Source organism: Cantharellus anzutake (genome assembly GCF_015039405.1).
Source record: "Cantharellus anzutake strain C23 chromosome Unknown EI90scaffold_33, whole genome shotgun sequence".
Classification (NCBI taxonomy): domain Eukaryota; kingdom Fungi; phylum Basidiomycota; class Agaricomycetes; order Cantharellales; family Hydnaceae; genus Cantharellus; species Cantharellus anzutake.
The window spans coordinates 395,547-410,625 of record NW_024066983.1 but is presented as its reverse complement, the minus strand read 5'-3'; the positions used below and the strand labels follow the sequence as shown (position 1 = coordinate 410,625).

Here is a 15,079-nt window from a genome sequence, read left to right as displayed (position 1 = left end):
GATGGACCCAGGAACCGTGCCTCAGTCGTACGCTGGGTTTTCTGGCGCGGATGCGCGAAGCAGATTATACCAGTAGAGGTACGTACTGAACTTCACTCATCATGAGAATGCTCACGATAATTCAGGCCGTGTTTATAAAAAGGGCTTCCATGATGCCCCCTTTCCTCTCCTTATCGGCTGAATCTTCTTGCATCTCTCGTGGTGAGTCAAACGCCAACTTGCTGCTGCTCATCAAAACTCACTCGTGAACTGCCGCTGCTGCCTCTCCCGCTTCCCTGGCTGCCGCTATCGTCTTAACTCGCTCATATCCGCTGCTATAGCCTGACTAGTTTTGTCTCTCCCACCCCCAACCCCTTTTGCCACCATTAGAACGATCTTGAGCTTTTGTCTTGCGAATTGTTTTTCCGAATTTGCGTGTCTTGTGTGCACGCAGGAGACTCAAGTGATTAGCGGGGCAACAGTCCTGGAAAATGCCAGAACCTCTGGAATTGAAGGCGACCCGGTTAATTTACAATAGGGAGGAGACTGGGGAAGGAGGAGGGTTTCGCAAACGACAAGGACAACGAGCAATAAGGAAAGAAAGACAGAAGTTACAGTGGGCAAGGAAACAACCGAAAAAAGGAAACCTAGAAAAACCTAAGTAAGCAATTGGGATCCCACCCACCGAGAGTAACCGAAGGTCACAACACCTCCCCCTTGGCGAGACCGAAAGGCTTAAGGAAGACGAAGGAATGTCTTCGTCAAAAAACAGCATACAGGACAAAAGAAAAGACTAAGAAAGAACACGCCTTCAGCAGAGGAAAGGTATAAGAGGGCCAGAGCCCTGTAGCATAGGTGGATGAAACTCACGGATGAGATTTTCCGGAAGAATCGACCCAGGAATGCAGCGGCAAAAACCTGAATCGGCATGACTGTAACCTCGGAAGGCACAGTATGCGTAAGGCCAACAGCAGGTACGGCGCATAAGATTAAACACCACCGGGAAAAATGCCACACGCGAAAAGAGACCAATGAGTGCGTTTAGACTGAGTGCGCACAAGCCTAATTTAATCTCGTACCTCCATTAAATAACAAATTATCAGTATCCGCTCGTGTTTGTCTTTGGTTGTTTCCCTTTGTTCTGTTGTATGGTTTCTTCTTATTGCCTGGAATTCCCTTGTACTTGAAGCGGATCACGCTTGTCTGGTTACTTTCTGAACTTTCTCATTTGTTGTCTCGCTTGTTTTTATTGTTTGGTTTCCCCTGTACTAGTAATGGATCACGCATGTCTTGCCGCGCCTGCTGCCAATCCATTCTGGGCCTCCTGGGCCGTCTCCCGCTACAATCCTCAGTCCAACCTGATTAGACAATGCAAATCGTTAGTCGGGTAATATCAAAAGGGTGAATCAATATTTGCGTGGACGTTTGGGGGCTCCACCAACGATTGTGGGATCTACAATTCCACCCTGGGGGAATGTTGTTATGTAGCTCTCAGCGGGGACACTCGGATAATGGGGAACAACCAACTTGATATTGTAACCGCACAGCGGTATAAGTAGTTAAAGTAATAACACGAATATCAGACAAAAGTAATAAGAAAGTGAGATATGCGACAGCGCTACATGTGGAAGGCAATCAACAGTGAAACACGAAACACATGGTAAAAGGGTATCATATCGGATAGCCGATATGGGCATGATATGCGTACCGGCGCGTCGTCATGTCTTGCTCAAACAACACTCCCCCTCAAGTCATGACGTCGTCCGTTAGTGAAGAAACAAATTTGGTGAAAACGGGGTTTGGAAGCAGCTTAGTAAAAATGTCAGCCAAGTTATCTTCAGAACGGATGTGAAAAATAGAAATATTTCCACGTTCGACATGGTCGCGAATAAAATGATGACGGATATCGATATGCTTACTGCGGCCATGGAACTGAGGGTCGCGCGACAACGCTATCGCTCCTCGATTATCGCTGTTAAGTCTGAATGGACGCGGGGCCTCAAAACCTAGTTCTGCCATAAGCATATTATGCCAAAGTATGTGCCGAACAGCGTGGCTGATAGCAGCATATTCGGCCTCCAACGTAGAAAGGGCGATAGTGCCCTGCTTCTTCGACGTCCACGCAATCGGTCCACCAGACATGACAAACACGGCCCCGGTAATGGAATGGCGATCGAAGTCTTCTGCATAGTCAGCATCAGCAAAACCTTCGGCAGCGAAACCAGAGTCAGATTTCCTATACACGATCCCGCGATTGACAGTGCCTTTAAGGTAACGTAAGACACGCTTGACACCATGAACATGATCGGGTCCGTATGTCGTGTTGAATTGGGCAAGATGTTGAGTGGCGAATGCGATGTCGGGACGGGTGTTAATAGCCAACCACATAAGTGATCCGACCATAGTGAGGTAAGGGTAGTTTGGACGGGGGCCAGGGAATGGGGAAAGCTTCCTCTTGGGCGACATGGGTAGGTCTTCGACATTGCAGTCGGCCATCCCAGCCCGTTCGAGGACTTCGTGGGTATAGGATGATTGGGAGATGGTGATGGACTTGCGTGTACGATCTCGCGTTACTTCAATCCCAATGAAATGATGTAGCTCACCAAGGTCGCGTGTGTCGAACTTAGACTTAAGTTCATCCTTGACTTGGTCCATGTGAGCGTCATTGGCGAAAATCGCGGAGTCGTCAACATGGAACGCGATCATAGAGATTTGGTCGTCTAAGCGCCGAACGTAGACACATGAGTCCGTGAACAAACGAGTGTAGCCCAGATCGACGAGAGCAGCGTGCAAACGTCTATTCCAGACTCGGCCCGCCTGTTTCAGGCCATAGAGCGTCTTCTTCAGCCTCAAGACCTTATCCGTCCCATCCTCATACCATGGTATCTGCTTCATATAGATTTCTTCCTCCAATTCCCCATTAAGATACGCCCCTACGACATCCATCTGGTGAATCTCCAGGTCTAGCTGCACAGCAAGTGCCAGCAGGAGCCTGAACGACTCAGTCCGCATCACTGGTGAGAAAGTCTCACCATAATCCATCCCCGGAACCTGCACGAAACCCTGCGCAACCAACCGGGCCTTAAACTTCACAATCTCCCCCTCAGCATCCTTCTTCGTAGCTAGAACCCATCGACATCCAATAACTTTCCGATCCGCAGGTGCACGTACGGGTTCGAAAGTGTCCAGGTTTAGTAACTGTGCGACTTCGGCATCCATCGCGGCCCGCCAGTGCTCAGCGTGAGGTCCTTGAAGAGCGTCCTTGACCTCGGGTTTCTCGTCTGTGAACGCTGCAAGAGCAACAGGGTCACAGTCCCCGCAATGGGAGTACTGTACCGTTGACTGAACAGCACCACGGTCGGAGACAACCTTGAGGAAAGGCTCATTCAGAGGAGTGCGGCGTGTGTGGTATGGGCGGATGGGGTGGTTGGACTGATTGGAAGGAGGTTCAGAGTGTTTGGGAAGGGAAATGGGATTGTGGGTAGCGTGCTCCCCCTCTTCCTGCGTCGCCTGTCCACTTTCAGCAATCTCCCCCTCAGGCGATGGCAGTGGAAGAGGGAGGGAAGGTGGACTCTCAGGGGTGGGGTTAGGGAAAATGACGTTCCGCGACTTCGCAACCTCCCCGCTGGACTTGTAATACCAGTAGGCGGTGGTCTCCTCTGAGTTGCCTAAGAACCTGAACTTGTTAGAACGGGGATCTAACTTCCCATTCTTACCAGATTGGTCTAGGACCCAAACATCGCACCCAAATATTTGAACGCCTGCGACACTTGGCTTCTTTCCAAAGAAGGACTCGTATGGAGTTCAGCCATCAAGCGCGCGCGTCGGGGTACGGTTTTTCAGGAAAGTGGCATATGATACGGCATAGGGCCAGAGGGACTTAGGGAGTTGGGAATCGAACAACATGGCACGCGAGTGGTCTAGAACGGTGCGGTTCAGACGCTCGGCAATGCCATTTTGGGCGGAGGAATGGGGAGCGGTTGTCGTGTACGTAGTTCCTTGTTCAGCGAGAAAAGACTTCATCGAATCGTTGAGATACTCGGTGCCGCTATCAAACCGGATGGCTTTGATTTTACGATTGAACTGAGTCTGGATGCGAGCAGCAAATCGACGATATTGAGTAACCGATTCGGATTTCTGACGAAGGAATGCTACGACGCTAAAACGGGTGGCAACATCGGTGAATGAAATGAAGTACTGATACCCGCCTTTGCCTAGAACCTGAGCCGGACCCCAGACATCGGTGACGATTAAGTCCCCGACTGATTTATATTTAGTTCTGGACTCTTTGGGGAAAGGCCTCGAGGTCTGCTTAGCTTGGATACAGGCTTCACAGGTGAAATTCAGAGTGGAATTGGGGGTAACCTCCAAGCCTTCAACGACTCCCATGTCCCTCATCGTCCTAAGCGAGGACGGGTTAAGATGTCCGAGGGCCCGATGCCACTCCTCCCAGGTACGACTTTTGGGTGAAGAATCACCCGAAATCGCAGCTAGTATGGAAGGGGCATTGGCCACGACAGTCTGCATGTCAAGACGGTAGAGGTGGTCTTGGATTCGGCCATCACAGAGTGGTGTGCGATCACGCGTGAGAAGTTTGATCTGGCCGGGCTGTGTTTGCATGGTACCACCGACATCGTCGAGACGGGAAAGGGATAGGAGGTTGGGTTGGGATGATGGAATGTGTAGACAGTTGTGGAGAGTGACAATCCGTGAAGAGTCCCCAGCATGCATTACCGTTGCAACAGTCCCGCGTCCTCGGATGGGAACCTTAGCTCCCCCTACGCCAGTCACAAACTGGCCAGGGGTCTCTGCATAGTCAAAGAAGGCTTCTCGCTCAGATACAACGTGGTCATCCGCACCAGTATCCCCAATCCATCGACTACCAGCCAGGACAGCAGGATTGGCAGATGCGACGAAGGAGAAGCTCGGCTCCTGCTCTTGAGAGGAGACATTTGCCGAATTCTTCTTCTTCTCGTCTGCTATCCGCTTCCGGCACTCCTTGGCCCAATGTCCATGCTTGTGGCAGTAGCGGCACTCGGAGTTGGATCGATCGGGTTTCTGTTTGTCTTTGTTTGGTTGGTCGGATTTGGAATTGAATGCGGAGTTGGACGGCTCTGTATTGCGCGATTGACGACGATTGGCTTCGCCTTTAATCCTGTTAAGGATGTAATCAGCAGCGGCGCTCTTCACAGCAGTGTCCGTAGAGTCGAGATCTTTGAGTTCAATGGTAGAGGTGAAGCTATCCCAGGAGGTGGGGAGTGAGATAAGTAACGCCATTACAAACTCTGAGTCTTGAATATTATCACCGGCTATGCGCAGATTATTATAGATCGTGCGCATCTTCTGGACATGCGTGTCCAGGTTGTCATCTTCGGCCATGCGAGTTGTGTATAACTCCCGGCGAAGGAATATGCGGGATGTGGCGCCGGTCACCTCAAATTCCCTTTTGAGGATCTTCCAGGCCGCCTCGGGGGTCTGAGAATCAACGACAAACGTGTGGACGAACGGTGATACTTGCAGACGAATCAACGTAAGCGCCTTGCGCTGTGCCTTCTCGGCTGTGGCCTTCTGAGTCGCATCGGTGGGCAAAGTGTAACCGGTTTGAACGTAAGCCCATAGATCCGAGTAAGTCAGTATATCCTCCATGCTGGTTTTCCATTGAGTGTAGTTTTCCTTCCCGGACAAGATAGGGAGACGTTTGCCGAGGGATACCAAGTCTTCAGCCATGGGTTAGGTCGACTAGAAGTTGAGCGCGAGGTTTAGATGTAAGCAGCGTCGAGTGTTTTGAGTTACGGTGGTTAAGCCCTAGGCTGGGCTCATAACCTGTTGTTATGTAGCTCTCAGCGGGGACACTTGGATAACGGGGAACAACCAACTTGATATTGTAACCGCACAGCGGTATAAGTAGTTAAAGTAATAACACGAATATCAGACAAAAGTAATAAGAAAGTGAGATACGTGACAGCGCTACATGTGGAAGGCAATCAACAGTGAAACACGAAACACATGGTAAAAGGGTATCATATCGGATAGCCGATATGGGCATGATATGCGTACCGGCGCGTCGTCATGTCTTGCTCAAACAACAGGGAATATATGATCCAAGCCCTTGACAAGCTTGATGAAACTAACGGAAATAATGAGTATTTGTTGTCAAAACCCAAGTATTCAAGTTGACTGACCCAAACTGTCTCACATTCCGGCTTCGGACAGCGTACGACATTAGGCCCATTACTTGTGTGCACGCCGGAGAAGACGCAATGGAATAGCGTGGCGACAGTCCCGGCAAATGCCAGAACCTCTGGAATTGAAGACGAGCCGGGTAATTTACAAGGATGGAGATTGGGGAAGGAGGAGGGCAACGCGAAAAGACAAGGACGAGGAAGAACAAGGAGGAGAAGAACGGAGGTTACAAAAACAAGGGAACAACCAAAAATAAAGAAACCTAGAAAAAACTAGAGTAAGCACTCGGGATCCAACCCACCGAGAGTAACCGGAGGTCACAACACCCCCCCTGCTCAGTGAGACCGAAACGCTTACCAGAAGTAAGGGACTCCGAGAGAAAACTACGACAAAAATCGCTTTTCAGGCTAACAGAAATGAGACTAAAAAGGAAACAAAGAAAACGCCTTCAGCAGAGGTTGAGGAATAAGAGGGCCAGAGCCCAGAAGCGTGAGCGGACGAATAAACATGTACGGAATTCGTCCGAAGAAATCGACGCAGGTATGCAGCGGCAATAAAACCTGAATCGGCATGACTGTAGCCTCGGAAGACACAGTATGCGTAAGGCCGACAGCGGGTACGGCGCATAAGATGAAGGCATCACCGGGTAATGTGCCATGCGCGAAAAAAGAGCGCTTAGTCCAACTGCACACAAGTCTAATTTAATCTCGTACCTCCATTAAATAACAAGTAATTTCATTTCCACATCACAGCACCTGTGGAGAGCAGTCACCATCCTCGGGTCCCAGCCTCTTCTTCCCCCTAAAGAGAGGCTGGTCACCTGCCTATCACCAGCCGCTGTACCGAGCGCATGGGATGCCCACTTTGATGCGCAGCAGGTAGGCTGGTTTGGATGGACTCATTGGCATATGGCAAAGGATTGGCAGATAGCAGCGGGCCCAGGCTTGGATGGGGGACTAAGGGAAGGGATTGGTTTCATCATCAGCTTGTTGTAGACTATCCTCAATATTGTAATTTATCTGAGAGCTCGCTGTGCTTGACCCTTCTAGATCGGTAGTCCGGATGCGGCTTACGCTGCTTCCGACGCCTCACTTCCATGCGATTTGCCGTATGGCGATTGTCCCAGAGCACCTTGAGCCCTTCTGTTTCAAAAGTAGTGATCGCAAGCTCTGTAGGAGGGAGCGCAGGGGAATGCTTAGCGTGATCGATAGTGAGCGTCCAGATTACTGCCACTCTTGATCCTTTTGGACAGCGGGCACATTTGAATGGGACATTACCACATGGGTTGGGGTGCTCACAGGCCCATAGTAATGAGAGTACACACACATACCTAGTACCGAGGTCTACAAATATGGTGTTCTGGGCTGTTGAAATCACGAGTCACCGGAATCTTCGGGGGAGTTCTGGATTATCGTGGAAAATTACCGCGTAGTTTGTGCATGTGCTTGCGTACGCGCGCTTGCACAGTTACTTATTTTACGTATATCGACATTGTAATATATTTCGTCTATGTATAAATACGCACAGACGTGGGTTGAACAAAATCATCAGAAAGTTTTCTCTGGTCTCGCGAGTATAACCGCTGAAGTAAGCGGATTGCCTTATACGGAATCCCTACATTACAACATGGGCCTCGCAGACCTCTTAGGGAACGGATAATGCGGATAACAGCCTCCTGAAGAGCAAGCGGAGCGTATGAGAGAAGAGATCCTAGGCGAGTAGATGATATCACCGGTCCCGAGTGGGCAGAACCATTCCCGTTTCGACTCTAGTAGACGGGTGCGCTCACATCAAACTTAGTTTGTTGCCTTGCTCATTGTCCTCTGCACCTGGCGCTCTCACGAGCAGCCTGAAGCTTGCAGAATAGATTAAAGAAACAAACCAGCCATTATCCACCAGTTGGCGAAGGCCGGACGAGTGAGCGCCGATCGTAACGTCATGAATTTGAGAAGGCTTTTCCAGGCCAGCGTTGATCCCCCAAGCTGCATTGTGAGTTTTTCATGATATCTAGGAAACCCTCTGTTCAGTATCAACGAATCAATATGTACGACGGGGGAGGATGATCAACGTGAAAGAATTCATAGCCGAAGCTACCATCCCAGCATCCATGCATGCGAATTGATGTCGGACGCGAAATAGCCTGAGAGGCGAATGTTGTCGCACAATGATCTCGGGTGGTGCAATCAGTGAGAAGGTTTTAAAGCTATCCTCCAAGGGTTCAAAGTTCGTCACTCTTGTCTAACGACCTTGTTGGAGCGGCTGGAGCGACTCACACACTCACAGATCGGGGACTAGGCAAGCGGGAAATCTGTTAATCAAGTTGGTACACGTACAAACACAGTCGGAGTGATCTCGCGCTTCAACGAAGACACTCCAAAATCGGCAACATCGACATTTGGAGTTAGAGGATATTCTCTTATAGATACATTTGTTGCGCTGTCGGAACGAGTGGACTTTTTCTGGCAGTCGGTTCCAGGCACGCGCACGCTCACGGGTTCCTCCTTGTGGGGAGGGCCGATCCCACATCATCCTGAGCCGTGCAATCCAGTATCATTTAGGAGGTCTGTGCTACAGACTACAGTAGCTAGACAAGAATGGACTCACAGGGAGGTGACGGGTTCGTGGTCTATCATCGACCACATGAGATGGCCGGGGACATTCATCATATGGGGGGGGGAGGCAGCGGCAGTGGCGGCGGCGGCAGAACAGGAATGGGATGTGGGGCTGCAGGCGTCATCTATAGAGTAGCGGGGTCTGATTGTGTCCAAGTAAATGGTGAGCCTGTGTAGGCTGCAGGCTGTGGGGTAGCACTGCTGCTACCCCTCCGGGAAGAGGCTCACGCTCATAGTGGGCAGGCACGCAGGGGTGAAAAGGGTGGCAGCTGGTGTAAGGGAACCAATGTAGCCTCCTGACGACCAACTAACGGGGCCGACCCCTGGTTGGTGGTAGGCCTCGTTGGCAGCCTTGATCTCCTCCCTTGGGTGAAGGCCCATGAGATTCTCTTTGCGAGAGACCCTGAGCGCCCACCCCTTTGAACTCCCTTGTGGTGTCCCTTCAAGTCTCTGGAGCTGGGGACAACCGTTAGTTCGGTGGCCGTTCAGGTTTTCCGCATCGAACAGAAATGTTACGTTGAATTCCGATAAAAGAGGGAAGGGCCCATGTTCCCGTAAGAGCCGGTCTATGATTTTACAATCTCGGTTCATAATGAACATGCTTTGCCTCTTAATATCTCGTGTCAGTTCATGTGCTGGGATCCATTTGAGCTCTAGCATCGTCAAGAGACCAGTAGAATGTAGTTACAACTCAAGAACACCGAGGAAACTTCCCAGTTGCTCCCTCGCTCACCCGCTACTGGTGCGGGCGTAAGACGGAAGGAACCGTCTAATTAATGTTGGAGTTCGAAGTGCAGACAAAAGGTCGGCACCTTCCTTGCCAAGGGCTCCCAATTTACATAGTTAGTCAGGCCCTTTATCAAAGAAGATGGCCATCATGGAGTTCTGACTGGACCAGGAAGATGCGGAATGCATCTACGACAAACTTATTGAAGCAGCTGCCCAAAGTGCTCACACCATCTCCATTGCCTCTTCAATCCGAATCGTAAGCCGTCTTCTTTCACGAGATGGCACACTGTCTAAGACGAACGTACACCACCACCGATTGCGATGAATGGTTCGCTTCCAATACCTGGTTTGATGCCTAGGTAAACTGGCACCAACGCCATGAATTCCTCAAGTCTGAAATCTCTTGGACATTTACCATCCATAGCAACCCCTCACACCACCCGCAACATGGCCTGACCCACGCGCTGAAACATTCCTCCAAGTTATGGCCTCGCCACACTTTCCGAATCTAAGTATGCTACTGCCGTACCCTCTATCCCCCTCCTTATCCCTCTGCCACAGCATTTGATCTCATTCGAGACCGAGGCCACAACACCTTGTCATAGACCCTTTTATCGCATGCTAAACACTTCTACGACGCGGACGTGCCACTCTCTTTCGCCCACTGATCTACCTCCGACATGTCCCATATACCGTCAATGCCCCTGCTGGTCTTTAAATGGACTTGATACAATCATCGTTGAGGGTGCGATGGTGTGGTTCTGGAGATGATCAGTTGGCATGGAAAGAATGACTATCCTGGAAGGCGGAGACACAGAGACCCTATATACTGTCATCCTATGCTTGTGACATATGGCGGACATGCCAGGATGGAAATACAACGGTGACTCCACTCAGTTTTCATGGTGGCCCGATCCCTGGCGATTTGAGGATTGGAATGAAGAGGGCGACCCTTGCCGATTTCACTCACACGTCCAAGCGCAACTTGAACTGTCCCATCACTCGGTCATCCAGCGGGATCATATACTGAAGCCACGATCCTCCGAAGTTAAAAAAACTCCCAGATTCGTACTACAAATTTGGAAATTGACTGCTGCAATTCACATGCCCTAGTGATTGTCAGTTCAACGCACCATTTGAACACATCAGGATTAGTCTTATCAGCAATTAGGACTATGCACTGAACACGTCGGCCTCCTAGAAACTCTTAACTGGCCCCCAAGCCCACTGAACTAAGGTTCGTCCACAAACTTTTGGCTCGCATCAATGTTGGATCCCCCCTCCTCTGTCTGGCTCTCCGCGGGGTCTCGGTTTGGACTGTTGGTTTCGGTTAGGGGTCATACCCCTTAGTTCATCACAGGTCTGAGAATATAGCTCTGCACTTAGGCCGGATATTTGCGTATCAGTGTACCCTCAACTTACGAACTGGACCACCCAGTGTCCTCGCATCCCAAAGTCCACATTATTAGAGGGTGCAAGCGCATTTTTATGGGGTTTTCCAGGGAATTTGAGTAGAGTCATAATAAAGGACAAGCCTTGCCCTTTGAGATTGGAACACGTCACACGGTACGGCACAAGGGAGATCGTGAATAAAAGTCCGTGTCATTGCAATTGCTCATGTGAGTCCATCGGTAAATTGGTAAAAGACGTGAACAGAGCCAAGTCGTCCAAAATAAAGAAAACGTCCCTGCGAATGAATGTTCTAAACGAACACCTATCGTAAATCTCAACGGGTTGGACTTGTCGTTGTCGAGATCGATAGACCTTTGTTTGGATTCATAGTTGAGACAAAGATGTTTAAAAAGACGAGGATGATTGAACTTACCAGTCCTATAAATGGACATGTAAGAGATCATTCAAGAACAGATAGGGGGGGTCAATTTGGATGATCACATTAGAGAAGAGAGGTAGAAACACGACGTACCCTTGACATCTATTGTTGGAAGCTGTAGGAATGCAGGACAGGTATCTGCACCACGAACATGCTGTTGTTGGCGATGAGGGGACCAGAAGAAAAATTCATCAGAGTCAAAGAAGAAGGGAAGCGCAAGGGCAGGCACCCCACGACCAAAAGGCCTCATTTGGACGGAACGAAGGGGAAAAAGAATGTAAACTCACCAGCGAACGGGTTATCCTTATAGAAATTCTTAATGAGTAGCACGAACAATATCACCACCAAAGGGATCGTCGCGATCCTCACGATCCACATGATGATGCGGTGTCGTTTCGTTGTGCTCACAACGGGGTAAAAAATCATCGCGCACAACAAACCCATCAGGAACCCACCCAGATGCGCAAAGTTATCCACGCCTGGTATGAATCCTATTCCGATACCGACGATGAGGTCAAGAATGAGCATGAAGAGCTGTTTCGGCAGAAGGCGTGGGTGTAGATCATTGAAACACGAGAGTTGGGGGACATCATTGTTTTGTTCGTGCGTGAGAGTGGATAAGTATAGAATAAAAAAAAAGAAGGCGGGGACGAACCTTCCGTCCAGGCCGATACTCGATTCCCCAATGAGCAAACAAATCAACCCACATCACAGCCAACGTCCCGAAAATAGCTCCAGAGGCACCGAGTGAAGGTAACCCCACCAGCGCAAAGTTCCCTCCAAGAACATTTCCAAATATCCCGGCCGCAAAGTACAGAATGATGAACGCCACAGATCCCATTTCCCTTTCTACCTGCATTGACATCGATTAATCACAGAACAAGACCAAGATTAATGAGAAGATTGGAAACATACTTGAGCCGAAAGCGTACACTGAGCGAACATATTGAACGCCAAATGGATGAGACCCGCATGTAAGAAGATGGGTGTGATGAATCTCCACCATTGGTCAGGTTCCTTCTTGTGAAACCCTCCGAATCCGCATATTTGCTCAATAGTACAAATGGACGTGGGCGGATTGGCAGTGTTGTTCGGGCCTTGTTAACGCCATCGTCCATCAAAAGAAGAAGGTATAAGGGACGACCATGTATGTCAGTGCCGAGTTTCAAAACTATAGAAAAACTTGGAAACAGAAACAAAAGTCGAACGCACGTACATGCTATTGAAATGTTGAGGGGTATCTGAGGAACATACCGCATACAAGGCGGCCACCTCGCACCGAGATGAACCAATCCGAATTGACTCGGACCAAGCATCGGATTCACACTAGGCTGGAAAAAATCGTCATGACAGACGAACAAAGCAACCCATAATGAGACACTATATCTCCCTGCCGCTTGGTCCAGCCACAGGGAACCCCCTTTCCTAATGGGGCTGTGACCCGTAAGAAAAGAACATTGTGAACTCACCTTAAACGCAAATGGACTTCCTTGTTGTCTCCAATTATAAACCAACTCCCAAATCATAAGCCCGACCATCACCGCCGTCAATGTCCAACAAACAATCGCAACTTTCTGCTTCCCAATTCCCCTCTTCTTCGCTTCGATTCGTTGTTCAAGTGGGTATCGACCCTCGGGCGTCCCGATGAGTCTATCGAAGAGGGGCGACTTCTTGGTGGGGTCTGAGGAAAGATTTCGTGACGTCGTTGTTGCTCCCCCGTTTGGAGCGTCTTCGTAATCTGTCCGATGGACACGTCCCAGACACCCGGATCCGAATTCGAATTCGAATCCGAATCCAATCCAAGAGCGAACAATTAAATGAGTTCCGACATGAAGGGAGTTGGAAGAGGAAAGAAGGGATGAGATTCGAACGAGACAAAAGATATCAAGGGGACGACTGACTCAAAGGTTCTAACGCTCCCCTGCCTATCGCTCCAGACCCGACCCCACCAGCTCCATATTCAAGGTCCTTCAATGCACTGGTTTCATCCGCATGCTGCACAAGCGAATCATCCGACCTAAACGACTCTCTAAACGCATCAGGGGTTCTTTCTTCCTCTTGAATCTCATCGACTTGAAGGTACGCTCCGCTTCCCGCCCTTCCCGCTCTTCCCACACCACCACCGACATCGCTATCACCATCACGCCCCACCGGTATCACGGCTCCGCTCCCAACGGCTAGGCCGACAACGAACTGATCATGAGTGGACGAAGATGGAGGTTGGGACGTGATAGGAGGATACGAAGACCATTCTGATTGAGATACGGAACGTTGAGTGTAATGAGACGGCGTCGGTGCTGATGGATTTGGACGAATCTGGTGGGAATCTTGAGAAGACTGAGTTTCGTATGCATCATAGGCATCTGCTGTGTTGTAAGTGGTATACGTTCCTACACCCCTAGCTGCAGGCTCGTCTCTCCTTAGGCCAAACTCATCGTCATGAAATGGGTCTCCGTGATGATGTTGACCTGCTAATCTTTCTACGCCGCCTTTTTCGGGGAGGGGAGTGGATGCATGAGATGTATATGCCGGCACGTCTTCATAGGATAATGATGGAGGTCTTGGTGCAGAGGCTGTATCCCAACGACCGTCTTTGACGTCCGCTAGAGACGTGGAGTTATACGCATTGAACGGACTTTTTGACATGGTTTGCTTTGCACGGCGCTTGAAGACGTATGCGCTAGCGAGCGGTGTATTTGAGTGGGGCGGGACCCAAACAGAAAAAAGGATGAGGATACGAATAATTGGAATTTGGCGCTTGTTTGTACGTACAAGTTTCCACACTTTCACACTTTTTCGGTCCTTAGAAATCAAATATATATGAAAGATGCAACCCATTTGGATCATCCTCAGCCTCACCTCGTTCCAGACGAGTTAACCAAAGAGAGAGGAGAAGCTAAGCGCTCTGATTGAAATAAACCCCTCAGGAAAAAAGCCTGAACGTGGCTATGAGCCCTTAACCCAGGTTTCAAGGAAGAAAGTATGCTAACAACAAGGACGTCGTTGCCGCAGTCGGAAGATTGATATCGAACTTAGTAGTGCGAAATCACTAATGGCGCGAGCTTTGCTTGCACCGCCCCGAACGAGGCTGTGATTGCGGGGATACCCGTACACGTGATAATGAGGTATGGCCAACCGTAACGCGCGCCAACGGCATTTCCGTTTTTAGCCATTCAATATAATTTCGCACAAAATTTCCCAGGCACTGATATGGATTCAAAAAAGCTGTGCATGAGAAATGCTTGGCGCGGGTTGACGCTGACACTGGCGATTCCGTGGGCGGGACTCCAGCCTCCCAGCCTCTATGACAAAGTGATTCCGATTTGTTTGAGAACTCCGCGGACCATGCTTTTTTACTACGGTTAAGTGGGAGATCTCACTGCTGGATATACTTACTTCTCTTCGAACAATCAATGAGGGAGCCCACGCGCTCGGACGCGCAGTAGGTATGCGTGATTTCAATGATCTATAGGCGCGAACGTACATATTTTACGGTCGGAGTTTGGTCATCATCGCCGCTGTCATAACCGTTCATCAACACACATATATGCATTTGAAGTGGGCGGACATTTCTCAATCGACTGCGGAACGGACTAACCCTGCCATTGCGCAGCAGCAACACTGCTTGCATAGCAATGCTCACATGATATTACTATTACTACCCACTTGGGGTACATGGACACCATCTTATGCTCTTTTCCTGACGCAACGGCTTCATTTTTGCGGGGATGGAATCCCAAGTCAT

At 49.7% G+C, this 15,079-nt stretch overlaps 3 protein-coding genes across 3 annotated transcripts; 1 reads left to right on the top strand and 2 right to left on the bottom strand.

The window, feature by feature from the left end:
- Positions 1-452: 452 nt before the first annotated feature.
- EI90DRAFT_3063883 (uncharacterized protein) lies at positions 453-948 on the top strand (the record flags this gene model as incomplete). Its single annotated transcript, XM_039060762.1, has 3 exons — positions 453-640; positions 724-829; positions 850-948. Coding segments are annotated over 2 exons (294 nt in total), but the record flags the coding sequence as incomplete, so codon positions are not given.
- Positions 949-8,812: 7,864 nt separating this feature from the next.
- Positions 8,813-9,578, bottom strand: EI90DRAFT_3063868 (uncharacterized protein). The gene has a single exon (XM_039060761.1). The coding sequence runs from the start codon at positions 9,432-9,434 to the stop codon at positions 8,979-8,981; it is 456 nt and encodes a 151-aa protein (XP_038914560.1). The 5' UTR covers positions 9,435-9,578; the 3' UTR covers positions 8,813-8,978.
- A 1,644-nt stretch (positions 9,579-11,222) lies between these two features.
- EI90DRAFT_2997656 (uncharacterized protein) lies at positions 11,223-14,372 on the bottom strand. The gene is made up of 11 exons (XM_039056243.1): positions 14,325-14,372; positions 14,194-14,270; positions 14,107-14,136; positions 13,236-14,014; positions 12,804-13,072; positions 12,551-12,665; positions 12,250-12,431; positions 11,990-12,187; positions 11,622-11,868; positions 11,329-11,488; positions 11,223-11,267 (listed from the first exon to the last, which is right to left on the bottom strand). Exons 4-10 carry the CDS (start codon positions 13,978-13,980, stop codon positions 11,334-11,336), a joined length of 1,911 nt encoding a protein of 636 aa, XP_038914559.1. The 5' UTR covers positions 13,981-14,014; positions 14,107-14,136; positions 14,194-14,270; positions 14,325-14,372; the 3' UTR covers positions 11,223-11,267; positions 11,329-11,333.
- Positions 14,373-15,079: the final 707 nt, after the last annotated feature.

Bases quoted from the DNA above. Each gene is read 5' to 3' on its own strand.
- EI90DRAFT_3063868 (XM_039060761.1), bottom strand. From the start codon at position 9,434: ATGCTAGAGCTCAAATGGATCCCAGCACATGAACTGACACGAGATATT.
- EI90DRAFT_2997656 (XM_039056243.1), bottom strand. From the start codon at position 13,980: ATGTCAAAAAGTCCGTTCAATGCGTATAACTCCACGTCTCTAGCGGAC. The intron at 13,073-13,235 runs GTCAGTCGTCCC...TCCATCGGACAG, and splicing joins GGGAGCGTTAGAACCTTTGA to ATTACGAAGACGCTCCAAAC. The intron at 11,869-11,989 runs GTTCGTCCCCGC...CTGCCGAAACAG, and splicing joins AGTATCGGCCTGGACGGAAG to CTCTTCATGCTCATTCTTGA.